At 34.9% G+C, this 17,717-nt stretch overlaps 2 protein-coding genes across 2 annotated transcripts in view; one reads left to right on the forward strand and one right to left on the reverse strand.

The window, feature by feature from the left end:
• RPF1 (ribosome production factor 1 homolog) overlaps window positions 1-17,717 on the forward strand; it is a 1,036,037-nt gene that overhangs the window by 912,436 nt on the left and 105,884 nt on the right. The gene's annotated exons all lie outside the window — the stretch shown is intronic.
• Window positions 1-17,717, reverse strand: part of DDAH1 (dimethylarginine dimethylaminohydrolase 1) — a 188,608-nt gene that overhangs the window by 60,329 nt on the left and 110,562 nt on the right. The window contains exon 2 of the mRNA XM_049771278.1: window positions 1,130-1,229. Within this exon, the coding sequence (XP_049627235.1) occupies window positions 1,130-1,229 (100 nt within the window). The remainder of the gene's footprint in view (window positions 1-1,129; window positions 1,230-17,717) is intronic.

Genomic DNA, 17,717 nt, shown 5'->3' on the forward strand with positions numbered 1-17,717 from the left:
TTATACAGTCTTTCACAAAAGCCTACATTAGAAGATAAATAGCTGCTTTTCTATGCTGCCAAAAAAAGTGCCATCAATTAGAGATGCAAAGAATAGTCTAAGTAAAGTTATTATCAGGCACATTCAAAAAATGCCTGAATCTGCTGGATGCAACCAGAGCTGAAAATGCAGTGCAGGTCTCTGGGAATCCTTACTTTATGTATTTATTGTTCAATGGGCATTGAAACTACATCAAAGGCAAGGTCACTGTCTATAATAGTGTCAGTATAGGTTGTGTAGAACACAATTCCAGGGGTTATTACTTGTGCAATCTACAATAAGAATGGCACCTCTTAGAGCTTGGTAATACAGTGTATATAGTGTATCCATAGGTAAGTGACAGTGTGCAAGAAATTACTTAAAATAAATACTCCTTTCCCAGAAACATTAATTTCATCAATATGGAATATAAAACATTATTATTTTTTTTATTTTTGGTTTTTGGGCCACACCCGGTAACGCTCAGGGGTTACTCCTGGCTATGTGCTCAGAAGTTGCTCCTGGCTTGGGGGACCATATGGGACACCGGGGGATCGAACCGCGGTCCGTCCAAGGCTAGCGCAGGCAAGGCAGGCACCTTACCTTTAGCGCCACCGCCCGGCCCCATAAAACATTATTTTATGCAAAATAATTTTAGTTAGAACAATAATAATATTATCTATTTATATTAAATTCTATTATATATCTAACATTTAACTGAGTAAACTTACATAAAAAATTATTTAAACTCTACTTGCTACTGAAGGGGAAACTTATTTTTGAATTACATTTTTTGAGTTAAGAATCTTTTAAACACAAAATAGATGAAGTATTATCTTATACAAAAATATACAGCATTGTCTTAGATATAATATCCAAAATGATACATGTATAAAATATTTTTGAGAAAAGCAAATACATGCATAAGAAAATACTATAATGTCATATAGCCAAATTATTAAAGTGATTTTCTGAATGCCTTTGTTTTTTGCACTTTTAAAATATTTTTAAATAGCACTTTCCTTGAGAATTAAGAAAAGTATATTTAAATAAGTAAATGTGAGTCAGATATTAAAATACTTTTGAACAAAATAAATGAATACAACAGTACCTGTGAATAAGACATCTCCACCATCCAATGTTGCATTTTCATCTTTCATTTCTACTATATTGATCTGAAGTTTTTCTAATGCTTCCTTCATCATATCAACCTGTTAAAATAAAGTGAGTCACATTAATATCCTATCATTTTCTAAGAAAAAACCCAACTATCTAAAATTTATGAACACCGAATCATGCTCACGTATACATACATAAGTGACTATATGAATATTTGCAGTTGAATTTGAATCAAACTCGATCATTTACAAGAGAAGAAATTTACACAGAAATTGTGCATTTTGTTTTCTTTGAGTCTAAGTTCAAGTCAATTTTATGGTCTCTTTTTCTGTTAGAATGCTAGAAGCTTACTGTTGAGGCTAACCAGACACAATTGTGGTAGTGAATAGTTAGAGTATATGAGTCAAAAAAGGTGGGAGAAAGGTACTGAATCCTCATTGCCAAAAAGTCCAAGGTTTAATCTTAATCCTTCAGCAATTAGTTAGGTATTCAATCAGAACATACTGAGTGAAAACCAGGAAATATATACCTCAGCTTATAGCAATTCACTTTATTCAATTAAATATTTTCATTAGTTTGTTTTTGTTTTTGTTTTTGGGGGCCACACCCGGTGGTGCTCAGGGGTTACTCCTAGCTATCTGCTCAGAAATAGCTCCTGGCAGGCACGGGGACCATATGGGACGCTGAGATTCGAACCAACCACCTTAGGTCCTGGATCGGCTGCTTGCAAGGCAAACGCTGCTGTGCTATCTCTCCGGCCCCTCAATTAAATATTTTCTAAAATATCAAATACTCATCTTCTCTGTATAACTGAAATGTTATTTAAATTTATGCTCAAGTATTTAATATGGTTTTCATTCTTTAATAATGTAGATACAAGGAGTGATTACCAATAACAATAATTACTATCAAATCAAAAGCTATTTGAAAGTGAAATTTGGAGACTTTATGTGATTCTTCGATGAGTACAGAATTATTCTGGGTAGAACTAAAGAACACTTAGTAAGGCTTATTTTAATATAAAGAAAAAAACCAAGGCATAAAATGCTCTATGAAGTCCACTGTAATTCAAGTCCTTCTAGAATCTCAACAAAGTAATACAACTATTTGTGAAGGTTGGTATTACTTTACACACAGAAAAAAATATTCACTGAGAAAACACGAATAGGTATTGGGTAAAGGGGAGACCATATGACAGTAGGAAAAGCAGGTCTTCCTCTCCAAATATAGTATAATTAATACACAATGAATTGTCAATGACAATTTTTATGTTAAGAGAACATAAATATGGCAGAGTAAGTCTACAATAATAAAAAATATGGAACTACTTAGACAAAAAAATTCATGCAGTCAAATAACATTAAAGATGAAACAAAATAAAACAAATATATCATCTCATCCTTGTCCTGGAACTAAAAAAATTCCACAAGCCAGAGTGACTCAGAACAATAAAAAATTATTTCCATGGACAAAATGGTTTTAATGTTGTAATAAATACAACTAGTGTCCTCTTTTAACATCAGAATAGGTAGTCTTATGTAACAGGATGTGAATCGTTGTTAAAAAAAAAAGGCAGAACATTACAATGACATGTTGTACTACAAGGTACCGAGGAAAACACACAACTGTTTCCTTGGCTATTATGCTGTGTCCATGGAAAAATCATTGAGCTTAGGAAAGAGATCATGAGAACATGTTACTGTTACCTTTCCTTTTCTTCTTTTATGAATGCAAGTGTTTCTAGTATAATTTAATATTTTTAACTGTTGGGAATTCATCAATAGCATGTATAAAGTTTATATGTAATATCTCAAGCTTAGTAAATTTATTCCACTTTTAGAAGTTCAAAGAGAACAGAAGTAGAGATGCTAATTTATACGTTTCAGAAATATTTTGTGTCCTTAAAATTTATGTGTCTTCCATATTAAACTTTTAGAAATTGAATCTGTGATTATTTTTGTTTTATTTTTGGGCCACACCCAGTGGTGCTTAGGACTTACTTCTCACTCTCTTCTCAAGGGTCACTCCTGGCAGGACTTGGTAAATATAGGTACCTGAGGTTCAAGTCAGATTGGCCATGTATAAGGCAAGTGTACTACTCACTGTACTATCTCTCCAAACTCAAAACTTGAGGTTTCTTAATAGTTAAACAACTGCACTGACCGAAATAAAACCCAGATTTTTGTGCAAAGGTTGTATTTTAAAAATTAAATAGTTGGCCAGTCCTTCCAGCCCTTCCAGCCCTTAACTCTATTTTCTCTGGGCCTTATTACAGAAGCTTACCACAAAGAGTGGTGAATGCTATTAGGGAAATAACTACACTAACAACTAGCATGACAATGTTAAAGAATGAGAGAAGTAGAATGCCTGACATGAATACAGGCAGGGATGGGAAGGAGGAGGTGGGCCTTAGGGGCACTGATGGTGGGAATATTGCACTGATGAATGGGGGTATTCTGTTTATGACTGAAACCCAATTACAAACATGCTTGTAATCATGGTGCTTAAATAAAGATTTATATATATAAAAATAGTTAGGAGAAATACATAGTCGTATCATATAAACAAATTCATCAAGATAGGTTCAATTTTGCAAAATTAGTGTTACTTCAGTATTAAGGTTTGAGCAAGTTAGAACATTTAAAAAAATTATATGGCAGGAATTCAGTCATGAACAATTTTGTAACTGCGAAAAATACCCAACTGTATTATGACCAACTTTGTAACCATGGTATCTAAGTAAAATAATAAAAAAAAGTTAAAAATGTGAACAGCAACTAAACAATTCTGAGAATCACAGAACCATGTGGCATCAAATTGCTAGTGCTAAAACCAGAGAAAATTCTAGGAGAAAGAAAAGAGACTGAATCAGATGGCTGTCCATTGAGATGGACATACTTTAGGTATAGATTTCCATGAAAGTTAAAATGGGCTACAAAAGTGGCTGTTTTTGCCCTGCTCATGACCCAAGGCAAGTAAACCTGTCAGGCAGTAAGAACACTAAATATAATTAGAGAAATGGGGGTATTTTCAGGGTAAGATCCTATGATCCTCAAACTATGAGTCTTCAAGAAACTGCCTGTTCTGTGAGTACATGGCCATGCTTAACTACATTCCCACCTCTCACTGTGACATTACTAACCTTGCAGAATGGAACTTAGCATTACTTAGGGTGAAAGTACCTGTCAGAATAAACAGTATTAATTCAAAAGACTGAAATGAATGGATCATTTTAACCCAGGTAGTTGGAAATAAGAGAAATAATATTAATTTTGAACATTAACATATAAATTTTATTTCATTACAATTAGTAAAATTTTTCTTTTCAATTCTACACTTTTATACACCATAAACTACATGCTTTCTTAAATATTTTCACATTATACTCCCGTTTCTTCCCTCCCTCATCTTTTCTTTTCTACCATTTACTGCAAGATTAATTCCTTAGCCACAGTCAGTGCAGACCACCTCTGCTACTTCCAATCATCCAAGCCACATGATATTTACTTCAAAAGCAAGTTTCAAGGAAATTAGCTTTTTTTTTTTTTTTTTTTTTTTGTGGTTTTTGGGTCACACCCGGCAGCGCTCAGGGGTTATTCCTGGCTCCATGCTCAGAAATTCTCCTGGCAGGCACGGGGGACCATATGGGACACCGGGATTCGAACTGATGACCTCCTGCATGAAAGGCAAACACCTTACCTCCATGCTATCTCTCCGGGCCCGGAAATTAGCTTTTATTTTCTCTCCTCCCTTATCTCTTCTCCCTTTCCCGCTCCTCTCCTCTTCATTGCTTTTCTCTTTTCTAAAGTTTGTGTTAAAATATATACAGAATTGGAGCTACACATTCACCATTACAGAGGGAATATTAGTATATTGTAGTGTTATGATTAAAGACCTGAATTCAAACTTTGCAAATTACTTTATATATTTTGAATATTAATCATGTACCAGATCATGCACATCCAGGGATAATTATAGTATAAAAAAAGAGAATAATACAGAAGAAGCACAGAAAAATGATGTTTTTTTTATACTTGGATACATTTCTTGTGCATTAGCTCCCTGTGATAGGCCCAATCTGCTTTCCAGTAAAATTTCAGTCTTTTCCACAAAGTCAAAGTAAAGATACAGCGCTTATACTGAAAACACATTTAAATTTAAATCACTCCAATTTTATTTCTTTCTTGCTCATGGAAGCTTCCAGACTATGTGGGAGTTTTATCATATAAGTTCTGCTTTGAGTAGTCTCTAGGGATACTGCATAAAGTAGGAAATGGAGCCTTTATATTTAGATGTTCCAGAGGGTAAAATTGGTGTTCTGTGAGATGAATAACTGCTGCTACTGAAGACATTACCACTCTATAGGACCCAATTAGTCTAAGGAATTCCCTCCCTTTCTCAAAGTCTGGGCTCCTTTGCCTACCGTTCCTTTTATTCTCTTTTTACCCTCTTTTATCTCTGTAAACTCATTGGTACTATCGTGTTTTCATTATCACCTTGTTTTCTTCCATTCCTTTTGGACTTTTGGCAAAATAAAGAACTGGAATTTTGAAAACAAGCTCTATCCTTTACTAAGCATGTGATTCATAACATGACATAAGTTGTTTTCTCTCCAATAGAGATTATATGAGAAATAAAGAGGCTGATATGTATTATGCACCTTTTATAGAGCCTGGCATATTGTACTCAAAACTCAGTATTTGATGGGCCAGAAAGAAGAGAGTACATGTGTACTTTCCTTGCACGCAACATTAGTTTGATCCTGACACTGCATATGGTCCCCTTTACCCCCCAGCACTGCCAGCAGTAATCCTGAACACAAAGCCAAAGAGTAAGCCAAATTTGGGTGTGGCCCCAAATGAAACAAAATAAACAAACTCCAAATCCAAATAAGTCCAGTAGTTGCTATTACCAATATAATTTTGCCCTTAAATTAACACATGCTTGGTTTTTGGATTCTGTTTCACCTTTTGAACTTAAATAAATAAATATTTTAGCAATAAATGCATCTTTTGATTTATCTCTTTTTCCTGTAACATCTTCCTCACATCCCCAAACAAATATAAAATATTGTATTATTTTTGGAAAACTATATTTATAATACATTACAACATCTCTAAGACTAGTTTAATATCCTATTTAGATGCCAGTATTTTCCATTTGTCCCTGTCCAAAGTTGACTTTCACTGTTTATTTTCAATAATGCTCACTGTAAAAGTTCCACAGTTTTCCTTTTAACGGTATGGATGTGAGCTCTGACAAACAGGTCTGTACTGTGGATCTAAGAACCTGCAGAAACCTGTTTGCCAAGCTGCTTTCCTTTAATTGCTGGCTGCTTAATTAGTTGCTAGATGTCATGACTACAAATGAGACCCTTGCTGTTCATCTGTCTACAGCCAACATGTCTCATCACTCCATTTCTGTATCATTCTGGAAACTGCAATTATATCTCTGCTCTACTTTTAAGGCCCAATTAAATGATTTAAGTATCTTTATAACTCAACGTATTATACGAGCATTTAAATTATACGGTGTCCCATGCATATGCTTTACTGAATCCAAAGAGTCAAGTGGCAGCAACAAAGTTTTGTTTGTAGTGAAATGATTTCATGTTCCCAACTTGTTGTTTATTTCATTTTGACATGTAGAAAATGTGTAATATGTAGAAAATTCAAGAAACTAAAGTGAGTTTATAGCACATGAAGAGCAGAAGTTTTAAAACTTGCTGATGCTACAGAGTTACCGTATTTTCCAGTGTATAAGACAACTTTTTAATCCATAAAAAACTTCTTAAAAGTCAGGGGTTGTCTTATACGCCGGTATATAGTATGCTGAAACTTACTCCAGCTTCAGGGGCCGAGTGATCTGCCCCCTTGTACTGCCCATCCAGCTGCCAGATGTCATCACTCAGTCCTCTGCTTGTCCTGATTAATCTTTCAGGTCACACAGAGGAGCTGAATTATCGAGCGCTGCATCCCATCCGGTCTCCGGGTGTCATCACTGGTATGTGGCTTTCAGGTGCTCAAACCCTATATTTTTAACAGGAAAAGTAAGGGGTCTTCTTATATGCCCAGTCGTCTTATACACCGGAAAATACTGTATTTTGCAATTTCCTGGGTCATACTTAGAAGACCACATTTCATTTGTCTATGTTACTTTAGATTCTTTGTTGATCAGCAATATGTGGTCATGTGGTCACTTGCATTAGACTACTTATTGATTTTTTATAATTTTTTATTCAATTTTTTATAATATTTGCCTTTGTATATATTTTCTAATTTAATGAATACTTCAATTAAACATTTAATAGTTCCAACTTTCATTTTTATTTATTCTAGTTAAATTTTTAATTAAATCACCATGAGATATGCAATTACAAAATTATTTCTGGTTGAGTTTCAGTCATACTGTGGTCCAACACTTAGCTCAACCAGTGTATACTTTCTGCCATCAATTTAAAAAAAAAAAAGACAAACAGGGAATAAGGGTTAGAAGAGCAAAACAAAAATTCACAGACCATTCTCCTGGGAAGTTAACAATATTAATGTGGCAGATATACCTTATGAATATCTAGTGTATTTATTGTTGCACTCACAGTAACTCCAAGAATAAATAAAACAATCCAAATAAGGAAGGACAGGCAAAATTATACCCATTATACATGAGAAAAATAGAACCTAAGGAAAACTAATTGACTGATTCAAGTTTCCCAAGTGCACACCCCATATTCAAGTTCATATTTATTGCAACGTGCTACTGTAATTCTCCTGAGGTTTCATTATCAAGCACCGATAAGACCAAAACTAAACATATGCTTTCCATTCTCTGTAAGCCTAAATTACTGGGTAGTACGAGATATTCTGATAAGATGACATTAAAGATGGCTTCATATTAGAGACAGATGACATTTATATATGAGGATCTTAGAATTCTAAAGTGTAGTCTAATTAAAGCACTAAATAACATGAACAAAATGTATATACAATATAAGTCATAAAAAAGACATATATTAATTATCACACAATTACCAGCGCAATTCAACATACAGAATGATTTAGGGTTTTTTTTCCATGTTTCCTTTTTCAATTTGTCCACATGTTCTGCTTATATTAATAAATTAAAATTATCAAAAGAAAAAAGAAAGGATAAAAGAGATTTGATGGGACCGGAGTGATAGCACAGCAGTAGAGCCTTGCATGCAGCCCACCCAGGTCAGACTCGGATTCAATTCTTGGCATCCCAAATGGTTCCCTGAGCCTGCCAGGAGCGAGTTACAGAGCCAGTAGTAATATCTGAGCACCTGACGCCACAGGTGTGGCCCAAAAACAAACAAACAAAAAAACAGAATAAAAGAGATTTGGCATACTACATGAATCAAGCATACTAGTATGATTCAAGCATACTAATCATTAAATAATTCCCCAATGATAACATATTAAAATTTTCTTTAAAAAAAGAAAAAAGACAAAAAGGACAAAACTTAGACCTTACCAATAAAGTTAAAAATTTCTATATTGTCTTTTTATTTCCATAACCCTACTAAGAGCTCAAATTTAGTTTATCTGGTACTCATAATATGATGAAACAAGTACTAAGATTAATTTTAATAGATAAATACATTGAAATTGAAAGTACTTGTAAAGATATTATTTTAGCAGCAGGATAAAAATCTGAATTGACAGAGTATTTCTTAGAAGTTTTGTTCTTCTTTTCTATACAACAGCACAATAAAAAGATGAGTTAGATATCTATTATGCAGTCAAACAAAAATAATTACTAGAATGACTATGAGCATCTAGTATACTCTTAAAATATATTATGCTCATTTTAATGAGCCAAAGTGAATCATATTCTAGAGGAATGAAGTAACAGAGAATATAAATTATTCAATTTGAAGAAAAAGCATCTTAATTTGATGTAGTTTCACTCATCTTTGCTTCTGTTTGCTTGGTCAATGGCATTAAATTGTTGAAGATGACTCTGATTTTCCTCTCCCCTCAGTGAAACTAGCATACATCAAAAAGAACAAAACTAGTGGCCGGAGCGATAGCACAGTGGTTGGGTGTTTGCCTTACACGCGGCTGACCTAGCTGTCCTAGTCTTGGTTCGGTTCCCCCGGTGTCCCATATGGTCCTTCAAAGCTAGGGACGATTTCTGAGCACATAGCCAGGAGAAACCCTAAGTGTTACCTGGTGTGGGCCCCAAAACAAACGAACAAACAAAAAGAGCAAAGCCAGTCAGTGTCAGCATGGATGTAGGTGAGCCATTCTCACCCTTCACTGCTGATATGCATGTAATCAGGTCTAAACTTTCCAAAAAGTAACATGAACACTTCTAAAAACTAAGAATTGAACTTCCACATGACCCAGTAATTCTACTGTAGAATTTGGACCCAAGGGTCCAAAAACTCTAGTCAAAAAAAACATTTGTGGGCCCGGAGAGATAGCACAGTGGCGTTTGCCTTGCAAGTAGCCAATCCAGGACCAAAGGTGGTTGGTTCGAATCCCGGTGTCCCATATGGTTCCCCGTGCCTGCCAGGAGCTATTTCTGAGCAGACAGCCAGGAGTAACCCCTGAGCACTGTCGGGTGTGGCCCAAAAACAAAACAAAACAAAAGACATTTGTACCTCTTTGTTAATTGTGGTACTATTTTTAATAGTCAAAATCTTGAAACAACACAGGTGTCCAAGAGCAGTAGACTGTATAAAGAAATTATAGTACATACTATTCAGTTGTATAAAATATAAGATCATGCAGTCTGCAGCTATGTGGAGGAACTGGAAGGCATCATGCTGAGTGAAGGAAACCACAATAAGATAGATAGATAGATAGATATAGATAGATAGATAGGTAGATAGATAGATGATAATAAAAATGTAAGAGCAACTGAATCTAAGAATTAGTCTACAGAACTTATTCTACTATGGAAGTGAATAGAGTTGGGGACTATGAGGGGAATCTTGTGACAAAGGTAAAGTGATGGAGGGAAAGGGACACCTGTTTAGGATTGGTGTTGGAATATTGTGTTCATGAATCCCTATCACTGACAGTATAGAAAATATTTTTTGTTTTGTTATTTTTGGGCCACACCTGGTGATGTTCAAGGGTTACTCCTGGCTCTGTGCTTAGAAATCACTCCTGGCGGGCCCGGAGAGAGCACAGCTGCGTTTGCCTTGCAAGCAGCCGATCCAGGACCAAAGGTGGTTGGTTCAAATCCCGGTGTCCCATATGATCCCCTGTGCCTGCCAGGAGTTATTTCTGAGCAGACAGCCAGGAGTAACCCCTGAGCAAAGCTGGGTGTGGCCCAAAAACAAAAACAAAAACAAAACAAAAAAAAACAAAACAAAAAAAAAGAAATCACTCCTGGCTTGGGGGATCATATGGGACACCGGGGGATTGAACCGTGGTCTGTCCTAGGTCAGCCACGTGCAAGGTAAACACCCTACTGCTGTGCCACTGTTCTAGCCCCAGTATTGTAAATTTTTAAATTGTAATGACTAGAATAAAAAGTAATTATTTATTACATTAAAATCTTCAAAAGTTAAGAGAGTCAAATAAATGTTATTAATAATGTGCATATTTTTGGGATTCACTATATTTATAGAATGGCCAACATCTATAAATATTTTATAATCACCTATTTAATTTCCCACTTGCAATAACAACAACTATTACATGAATAAGATCTCTTGAAATATTTCCCACAAAGTAGTAAATATCCATTGCATTTATTCAATTTCTCTACTTACTTCTTCAATTTCTAAACTTACTGGTTTATTTCAAGTAACAAGTTCTAAAAATTAATAAAGATATCTAACATCTTGATTTCTATATTTGTAAGATGAGGGGGCAGAACTTAAAAATGAGATCATTTCCAGCTCTAAATTTCTGAGTTGTATCTCAAAACAATTTTTGGCATCAGAAATGTGACTCTAACTGTAATTCTATTTTTTTCTCATAGTCTATGGAAAACACCCCAGATGGTTATTCATGAGTAATGTATTCTGGTATTAAGAAATTTTCAATCACAAGAGTCTGGCTATATGGATGGAGGTAAGATTGGATAAATCAATGTGAATTTTTTTAAAAATCCTCGGATAGGAAAGCTCAGCGGGGAAAAGTATTATTCTTCTGTAGTAAAAAAAAAAAATTACATGAAGAAAACAAGGTATGTGTGTCAATTTATAACTTATATTTAGTATCCTAAAATGTGTGGGCAATTAAAGTTAAACTTACCTGACAACAACAAGAAAAATTATATTATATTAAACATTCACAGAACCTTTCATGAAAGATAGTAGGCTTTAACTAGTTGGCTGCTAATTATTCTTATTTTCTGATATATTTTATGTCGCTTTTCTGCTCTCAAAACCAATTCCTGTGGCCAGAGCAATAGCACAGCGTTAAGGGGTTTGCCTTTCAGGAGTCTGATCTGGGACAGGCCCACAGGAATACATTTATGAAATTGATTGATAGGAGATATTTTTATTTGTGTGAACATCATAGAATGTTCACATTCTTAGATTATAGACTCAACTGAGACCATATCTACCGTATGGTAGATTATGATAACTTTGGATTTATCGTATTCCAGTCACAAGATCTTTAATGACAAGAAAAGGTGGATCTAATGAGATCCAGATCAATGCTCTGGGGCTCAAAGTTGTTATTTCTTTCATGGTTTGTCCTATACACCCAGATACTACTTTCATTCTTTTACGTAAAATACCTTCTATGAGGAGAGTCCTCTGTGCTTTCCAAGGATTTGAGATTCAATACAAGTCAACACTCAGCAAGATATTAGAATCTACTTCTCAGTTACTTGTAATTCTTGCCCTTACAATTGCAATGCCACAGACAACTTAATATCATCAATAGTAAGTAAAATTTTTTCGTCTTTAAGTGCCAAACATAGTAAGTGATTTTTTGAAAAGCATGATTGTAAGTGATTTTTCAAGGATAATCCCAAAGAAACAATTTTCCCTTTAGGTACCTCTCAGTCAAAATTAGTCAGGGTGATTCCACTTGTCTTGTCAGAGATTGGTGCAAATGATCCAGTTTTGGCTGGAGGGAGAGCTTGCTGAAAGATTCTTGGATGCATAGACAAAAAATGTATGGTAATACCTCTTACTCTTTTGGGTATCACCATGTCAGGATATGGTATCTAGAATTAGTGCTGATCTGAGAAGATAACAACCATCAAGGAAGACAGGAAAGAGATGGAAAAAAAATTTGAATTCTGGGACCAGTAAGAGAGTTTAACTGCTAAATCACTTGCCTTGCATGCAGCTGACCTAGGTTTGATCTCTAACACCATGAGAACCCTCTAGGAATGCTCCCTGAGCACAGAGTCAGAAGTATACCTTTAAGTAATAGTGTGTGGTCAGCAAATAAAACAAAGACAAACAAAAGAAAGAATTTGAGTATTTATGATACTATTAACTAATTAAATCAACCAGTCTTGGAATCTTAGAGTTTTTGATATACAAAAATTATGTTTTCTTAACTATTGTGAATTAAGCTTTCTTACTTGTAGTCTAAAGCAATTCATTTAGTAATATAAAAATACTTATTAGCAGTATCAAGGACAACATTACTAAAATTCATAAAATTTTTATATAAAACAAATATTAATGGAGGATTAATTTGTTGTGAGCTGAATATATGAACTATTTCTCCTACATTAAGTATGCTTACCTTCAAAGTGGCAGAATAAATTCCTCTAAACTTTTAGAAATTTACTTCAAGTTTCCTGTCTATTGTTTATTTTGGATGGTATCTTAGCACATCTTTGTCCTTCTTAACTTTAAGGAAAAAATGGCTTAAATTTTTAGAAACCTGTCAGTTTCATAGCTTTTAAATAAACTAAATTTTTTTTTTGGTTTTTAGGTCACACCTTGCAGTGCTCAGGGGTTACTCTTGGCTCTACACTCATAAATCGCTCCTGGCAGGCTTGGAGGACCATATAGGATGCTGGGATTCGAACCACCATCCTTCTGCATGCAAGGCAAACACACCCTATTTCCATGCTATCTCTCCGGCCCCAATAAACTGAATTTTAAGAACTTTTAAAATATACCTTTGGAAACTCTTAAGAGTATACTCTGAATTGTCACTCCACATAGATTAACTCAGATTAGCTCAGAGGTGATTTTAACTTGTAATACCTGCTATCTTGGCATACAGAGTTGATCAAACTCTAAGTGTAGCACTAAGACCATTATGCTTATAGAAAACATTATTTTAAAAAATTGTAAAACTTATTCCGGATAGTAAAATACTATCCAAGATAGTATGCCAAGTCAATTCTGAAGATAAATCAAATTATTAGGGACCCACTAGTCAGAATTATGTTACTGTTTCAACACTCTCATCTCATCATCAACAAGAATAGTAAACAAAACTGCAAAAAACAATCTAATGTGACCAGAGAACACAGGGTAAATAGAAACAACACTAACAGCAGAGAGCCTTTCATTATCTAGAGAGGACACAACAACAATGTTCCAGCTGTTCTAAGGCCCCTGCCTAAAGATGTCACAATAAGTTTCCAGGAAGAAGGCTTGAAGCAACATTTAGCTTTTTAACTGAAAAAAAAACACACACAAAAAAAAAAAAACAAGGCAAGAATTCTGCTGATCATGTCACTCAAGGCACATAATGGACTGATTCGAGTCCTTAGTGATTCAATTTCCTTGGTGATAAGGATGACACAGCACACACACTGAATATCTAAGAGCTACTGACATTCTATCTTTGGAGAACAAACTAAATAGGATTATATCACTATGCACTAAATCATAGTGTCAGATACCAAAAATTCTTAAAATTCAGTTTGTTTAAAAGCTATGGAGCTGACAGGTTTCAAACAATTTTAACCATTTTTCTTAAAGTTCAGAAGCAAAAAGATGTGCTATGGGTACCATCCAAAATAAACAACAGACAAGAAAGTTGAAGTGCAAGTAATTTTCTAAAAATTTAGAGGAATTTCATGCTGCCACTTTGAAGGAAAGCAGATTTAATGTAGGAGAAATAGTTCATATACTCAGTGCACAACTAATCCATCATGGGCATTAAGCTGCTATAGAAAAATTCCAACATACCTTGCTTCCAATCCAGACGCAGAGTCTGGCTGAATTGGAGGTACATTCTGTATGTCCTCATGTTCCCAAGACATTCTGCTAACAAAATGCATGACCCCAAGTACTCTCTATAAATAAGTTTACTAAATGAGCAACTAAACAACATTACAAGCCAGACATACTTTTTAGAAGTTATTATAGCTTCTAAAGGGTTAGGGCAATTAACATAGTCAAAAATATCTACATTATTTTGCCAAGGCTTAATCACAAAGTCGAGTGATCTATTATAGACGACTCATCTCATTCATTTTTTTGGAAACTTATTTTATTAATTAAGGTTCTGTGATTTACAATGTTACTGATGGGTTTCCATGCACATAATTACAACAACATGTTCCTTACCTAAATATTTAAGTTTTTTTTTTCTTTTATGTTTTTGGGCCACACCAACAGAGCTCATGGCTTACTTCTGGTTCTGCACCAAGGGATCACTTCTAGTGGTGCTCAATTGACTATTTAGGGGCCAGGGATTGAAACTAGGTCCACAATGTGCAAGGTAAACCTGATGTAGTATTGCCTCAGCACCTACTGGTTGTTTTTGTTTGTTTGTTTGTATTTTAAGAACTGAGGCCATCTATAACAATGCCCATAAATGCTGTAGCCATGTTCGAACCAGGCCAGCTCCATAGATTTACTCTTTTCTCAAAGGAGATGTAAACTGAATCATGATAGATTATTATATTACATATGGCTATACTGGCCCATGCAGCACAAAGCTGGCCATCTCGAGAGAATGGCCTCATCCTGATGAAGCCAAGCTTGCTGCCTCCATCATCCAGAATCTTTGTTTCCCCTATAGCCTGCCTCATCACTGACCTTCAGTGATTCCATGCGGGGATGCCAATCCCACCACACTTCAGATACCGTAGTGTTGAGCTGATATCACCAGGATCTTTCTTGGAGCAAGTGCAGGCACCCTCCCCTATATCTCTCTTCTTTTGGAAAACCCTGGCATCTGTAACCATGCCCATAAACACAATCGCCATGTTTGAACTGAGCCATTTTTTAGGAGGCCCTGCAGCTGAGTATATGTTTCTAAAATTCATAGCATCATAGCTTTGAATTTCTGGACAACTTCATTTGTTTAAAGCTGTCATTCCTAAAGGAACACCTCATTTTTAACAGATTGAACATATAACATGAGCATATTGAACCTTCTTCCATTGTATTAATGACTTTATTGATGATATAACAATTTTCATAAATGAGCTTACTACTATACTTTTTCTCCCTTCTCTTTCATTTTATTTTTATTTCCATTTTTCAACAACTTTGCTTTCACTTATTTGGAAACAAATGTATTATGATCAACTATGTCAACTATGTGATACATTTTCTTAAATGAATTTAGACATTTTTTAAAAAGAACTCCAGCTCGGGGGCTAGAAAGATAGTACAATGGGCAAGGTGCTTGCCTTGCATGTGGTCAACTCAGGTTCAATTCCTGACGCTGACTCCTGGCTGACAGTAGTTATCCCTGAATGCAATTAGAGAAAGCTCTGTACATTGTTGGATGTGGCCCCCCAAACAAACAAAAACCAACGTTGACAGAGAAAGCAACCTTTGGATTAATCAGTATAATAATCACCAATTTTAATCTTTACATTCTTCAATAATTTCATACCTTTAATTATTCATTTGTTCAATAACTTTTGCTGAACAATGATACTGGCCATTCAATACATGGTACTGGATCCCTCTGAACACTCGTGGTGTTCAGGGTTTTCAGGGAAAAACCTGGCAAAGATGGAGACCATGTGATATCAGGGATAGAACCAGGGTCAACTACATGCAAGGCATATGCCTTAATCCTGTACTATCTCCAGCCTCTATGCAGCATTTTAAATACACAAGGCTTTGAGTTTGAGCAATAGTACAGCGGGTAAGGCACTTGCTTTCCATTAGTCTAACCTGGGTTTGATCCTTGGCATGTCCCTTTAGCCCGCCAGAGCCAGTAGTCATCTCTGAACACTGCTGGTGTGGCCCCAAAACTAAAATAAATAAAAATATTAAAAATATACAAGGGTCTGTTTTAGGGGCTATAAAATATATGAATGAAAGAGAAGATTTCTTTGTATATTCTGGTGGAGATATAAAAACATAAACATTAAAAAAATATATAGTGGTAGCTAAAGTGCAGACATTTAACTCAGGGGATGTGATTTAAAAATGAGTGATGGTTCTGAAAGGTAACATTCGTGTTGAGATCTGAATGAATGAAAGGACCTGCCTGTTTCCTTCCAGGGAGTAAAAACATTCCAGTAAGAGTCCAAGAAAAGACCCTAAAATACAAACAAGCTTAATTATACCAGGAACTGAAAAACATGGTAAGGGGCTAAAGTTAAGAGGACAAGTGTTATGAACTATATTTTGTCCTATTTTGAAGGAGAATTGACAGTACTTATTAGTGGAACAAATGTAGGGGTAAAGGAAGTAATAATTAGATAGAAGGTGGTATTAATTTGTGATCTGGAAGAAAAAAGAGAGATAAAAGGAAGCAAATCTAGACAAAAAAAGTGATAAATCTGTTTTATGTTGTTCGAAGTTTATTCAAATACAGATGTCAACACATTGAGTACTGATCTAGATCCCCCCCCCCTTTATTAAACTAGTGCTCATGATCATATTTGGGATCACGTAGATAAACCTGGGGAATCACAAAAATCTGACAATTAATTAATTCCAAAAAATTTAATCCCAAAACAACCATGTAATAAAAAGTGTATCTGGCAGCACTTGCCTGTGTTGAACAAAAAGAGGTTGAACAAAAACTTGAACAAAAAGAGGTTGAAAGAAGAACATGAATTGTCTTGAATTCTAGGAAGTAGTTAGAAGAGGAAATAAGATTTTGAAGTTACTGACATACAGCAATTTATAAAATTGAGAGACATTAGAATGCTCTCATACTGTGCCTCTTTGAAAGAAATGAACTACATAGCTTTGACAATTTCTTTTAGTGAGTTTCCCAAGAGACTCCAGGAGACAGTGTTTACTTCATTGTTGTTGCAAGAAATGGCTGTTTGTAACAGTGGATGAAAAATCTCCTTTCTGAAAAAATAACTACTGAATATACATTCATTATTACTGCAAAAATACTAGAAAGATAAAAGGTCTGGAAACATGGATTGTAAGGCACTTTCTGGATATTAGAAGGACAGCAAGTCTTTAAGTACCAATTTTTGTGAATTGCAGATACATTTTCTTGTTTAATTCAATTTTGTGGAAGCTATAAAACCTTTTATTTTTTCAGGAAACCATCAATTTTGAAACTGTGATTACTTGATCAGAAGACAAAGCAAAGCTCATTAAGTAAATAGAGTAAGCAAGTCTATAAGAAGGACAACCTTTTTTAAAATTATAATCATATCTTTACTTAAGTATCATAATTAAAAACATGTTTATAGTTGGGTTTCAGTCATAAAAAGTACACCCCCCCTTC

The sequence above is a fragment of the Suncus etruscus genome, chromosome 4 (assembly GCF_024139225.1).
Source record: "Suncus etruscus isolate mSunEtr1 chromosome 4, mSunEtr1.pri.cur, whole genome shotgun sequence".
Taxonomy (NCBI): Eukaryota; Metazoa; Chordata; class Mammalia; order Eulipotyphla; family Soricidae; genus Suncus; species Suncus etruscus.